The sequence below is a fragment of the Palaemon carinicauda genome, chromosome 1, assembly GCF_036898095.1.
Source record: "Palaemon carinicauda isolate YSFRI2023 chromosome 1, ASM3689809v2, whole genome shotgun sequence".
Taxonomy (NCBI): domain Eukaryota; kingdom Metazoa; phylum Arthropoda; class Malacostraca; order Decapoda; family Palaemonidae; genus Palaemon; species Palaemon carinicauda.
In genome coordinates, this window is record NC_090725.1 from 338167026 (window position 1) to 338171295 (window position 4270).

The 4270-nt window shown below is 42.5% G+C and overlaps 1 protein-coding gene across 1 annotated transcript in view; it reads left to right on the plus strand.

The window, feature by feature from the left end:
- The first annotated feature begins 244 nt into the window (after positions 1 to 244).
- Positions 245 to 4270, plus strand: part of LOC137641286 (collagen alpha-5(IV) chain-like) — a 51076-nt gene continuing 47050 nt past the window's right edge. The window contains exon 1 of the mRNA XM_068373717.1: positions 245 to 967. Within this exon, the coding sequence (XP_068229818.1) occupies positions 245 to 967 (723 nt within the window). The remainder of the gene's footprint in view (positions 968 to 4270) is intronic.

The following is a 4270-nucleotide window of genomic DNA, read 5'->3' on the forward strand; positions in this document are numbered from 1 at the left end:
CCGGGGGTTCCCCTGCTGTATGGGACCGGGGGATCCCCTGCTGTATGGGACCGGGGGTTCCCCTGCTGTATGGGACCGGGGGCTCCCCAACTGTATGGGACCGGGGGTTCCCCTGCTGTATGGGACCGGGGGTTCCCCTGCTGTATGGGACCGGGGGATCCCCTGCTGTATGGGACCGGGGGTTCCCCAACTGTATGGGACCGGGGGTTCCCCTGCTGTATGGGACCGGGGGTTCCCCTGCTGTATGGGACCGGGGGATCCCCTGCTGTATGGGACCGGGGGTTCCCCTGCTGTATGGGACCGGGGGCTCCCCAACTGTATGGGACCGGGGGTTCCCCTGCTGTATGGGACCGGGGGTTCCCCTGCTGTATGGGACCGGGGGATCCCCTGCTGTATGGGACCGGGGGTTCCCCTGCTGTATGGGACCGGGGGCTCCCCAACTGTATGGGACCGGGGGTTCCCCTGCTGTATGGGACCGGGGGTTCCCCTGCTGTATGGGACCGGGGGATCCCCTGCTGTATGGGACCGGGGGTTCCCCTGCTGTATGGGACCGGGGGCTCCCCAACTGTATGGGACCGGGGGTTCCCCTGCTGTATGGGACCGGGGGTTCCCCTGCTGTATGGGACCGGGGGATCCCCTGCTGTATGGGACCGGGGGTTCCCCTGCTGTATGGGACCGGGGGCTCCCCAACTGTATGGGACCGGGGGTTCCCCTGCTGTATGGGACCGGGGGTTCCCCTGCTGTATGGGACCGGGGGATCCCCTGCTGTGTGGGACCGGGGGTTCCCCTGCTGTATGGGACCGGGGGTTCCCCTGCCGTATGGGACCGGGGGCTCCCCAACTGTATGGGACCGGGGGTTCCCCTGCTGTATGGGACCGGGGGTTCCCCTGCCGTATGGGACCGGGGGCTCCCCAACTGTATGGGACCGGGGGTTCCCCTGCTGTATGGGACCGGGGGTTCCCCTGCTGTATGGGACCGGGGGTTCCCCTGCTGTATGGGACCGGGGGTTCCCCTGCTGTATGGGACCGGGGGATCCCCTGCTGTATGGGACCGGGGGTTCCCCTGCTGTATGGGACCGGGGGTTCCCCTGCTGTATGGGACCGGGGGTTCCCCTGCCGTATGGGACCGGGGGCTCCCCAACTGTATGGGACCGGGGGTTCCCCTGCTGTATGGGACCGGGGGTTCCCCTGCTGTATGGGACCGGGGGTTCTCCTGCTGCATGGGACCGGGGGTTCCCCTGCTGTATGGGACCGGGGGCTCCCCTGCTGTAAGGGACCGGGGGTTCCCTTGCTGTATGGGACCGGGGGTTCCCCTACTGTATGGGACCGGGGGTTGCCCTGCTGTATGGGACCGGAAAAGCAGCCATCAAAGTAAGTTTCTATTGGTTCATTTTCTATATGAATTCACTTCTGTTTGCAATACCGATTTCCTCCTATTCTCAACGATGAATTTGTGTTCCTATTCCGTTGACGAAAAGCGCAGAGGGCCATCCAATCAGTGGCAGCAAATCACTTCAGCCTCGTCAGCATAACACGGAAAAAATGCGTCATAACTGTCCGGGGAATGCTTCGTTTAACCTTGTTTCCGTTCAGGGACTGGATATAATGCTTGACTTCCAGGATTTCATGGAAGGTTTAGAGTAGGGCGACCTCTGGAATTTACAGAATTTTCGTTTGTTTAATAATTTCTGTTTTCAACTGATTTTTGAGTTAGTTTACTATTTAAGCATTTCAATATATATATATATATATATATATATATATATATATATATATATATATATATATATATATATATATATATATCTATCTATCTATCTATATATGTATATATATATGTATATATATATATCTATCTATCTATATATACATATATATAAATAAATATATATATATATTTATATATATATATATATATATATATATATATATATATATATATATATATATATATATATATATATATATGTATATATGCATACATACTTGACTTCCAGGATTTCATGGAAGCTTTAGAATAGAGCGACCTCTGGATTTTCCAGAATTTTCTATTGTTTATATAATAATTTCTGTTTTCAACTGATGTTATTGTAAGTTTACGATTTCATCATTTCAATATATAGTCTGTATTGTGTATAGTAAATTTATTAAATCTGAATTGAAGCTTGAATTCTATACACGATTACGAGCTTTACGTTAAAGCACAAGCAAATGTTGATGTAAATGTTTGTGTATGTACATTATGTATATATGTCTGTATGTATGTATGTGTGTATGCATAGCTCTTCGCCATAATAACAGATGCGTTACTTGCAACAATAGATATTATTATTATTATTATTATTATTATGATTATTATTATTATTATTATTAATATTATTATTATTTTTAATTGCTAAGCTACCACCCTAGTTGAAAAGGCAGAATGCTATAAGCCCAGTGGCTCCAACAAGGAAAATATCCCAGTGAGGAAAGGAAACAAGGAAAAATAAATTATTTTAATAATAGTAAAAACAATAAAATTAATATTTCCTTTATAAACTATAAAAACTAACAAAACAAGACGAAGAGAGACTAAATAGAACAGTGTGCCCGAGTGTACTCTCAAGCAAGAGAACTCTAACCCAAGACAGTGGGAGACCATGGTATAGAGGCTATGACACTACCCAAGACTAGAGAACAATGGTTTGATTTTGATTCAGGAAACTTTTCCGAGCTAAAAAGGGCACCACTGCGAGTCGGTGCAAATGCGCCTCATTAAAAAAATTTGAGTATAGTTTGACTATCAGGATGTCTAATACATATATTAGGTTTTGCTTTCAGATATTTCAACTAAATTTCCCCAATGGTTAAGTAGTTCCTATTATCGATATATCCTTCATAGCTCATGCGAACACCAAGGGAAGTCCTATGATTTATTGGAATGACCTCATAAAAAATGTAAACAAAAGTACTGTTTAAGTCAAATCAGCTGTTTTTAGTGAAATCAGCTGTTTTAGTCAAATCAGTGGTTTTTAGTGAAATCAGCTGTTTTAGTCAAATCAGGGGTTTTTAGTGAAATCAGCTGTTTTAGTCAAATCAGCTGTTTTAGTCAAATCAGGTGTTTTTAGTGAAATCAGCTGTTTTTAGTCAAATCAGCTGTTTTAGTCAAATCAGCTGATCACTCTTGCAGACGAATCACTAAACGAAAAACAGTCTAAATTGATACGGAAATCAATAAGGAAAACTGTATATAAAATGGAATACAAATTGCATACATGGAAGAAATATAATTGTATATAATATATGAATTACCTTAGATATTTTTATGCAGTGAATTGCTGGAGGTTATACAGTATGTCCTTATCTATTCCTATCTATTGCCATTCATGGTTTTATATATCTCTATTCGTTTTGAGTTGTGTTATTATAAATTGGTTATTTCTTTCTGCTTCCTCTTTTTTGGGGGGGAAACAGATCTCTGAAAGTTTGTTATAGAATTTGATAGAGTTTTGCGCTCCGCTCTTATAAGCAATAACTACTACTACTACTACTACTACTACTACTACTACTGCTAGTTCTACTACTACTAGTTCTACTACTACTACTACTACTACTACTACTACTACTACTACTACTACTACTACTACTACTACTACTACTACTACAGTGTAAAAGAACAGTTCTACATTTTTGGTATCAAGTATCAATCCTCATTGATTGTCTCCTTTTAAAATTATTTTCCAGTAAATACTACTACTACTACTACTACTACTACTACACCAATGTAAAAGAACGTTTCTACATTTTTGGTATCGAGTATAAATCTTCATTGATTGTCTCCTTTTAAAATTATTTTTTTCAGTAAATCTCCATAAGACTGATTAACCGAGTGATTTATTGTCAATATTCAGAGGTCAATTGGTTATTAACCTTATTTTGGGGTTCTGCCAGGTACAAAGAAAACGGGAATAAAAGAGAAAGAAATTATTATTATTATTATTTGCTAAGCTACAACCCTAGTTGGAAAAGCAGGATGCCATAAGCCTCCAACAAGGAAAATAGCCCAGTGAGTAAAGGAAACAAGGAAAAATAAATTATTTTAAGAACAGTAACAACAATAAAATAAATATGTCCTATATAAACTATAAAATCTTTTTTGAAAATAAGAGGAAGAGAAATTAGATAGAATGGTGTGCCTGAGTGTACCCTCAAGCAAGAGAACTCTAAACCAAGACAGTGGAAGGCCATGGTACAGAGGGTATAGCACTACCCAAGACTAGAGAACAATG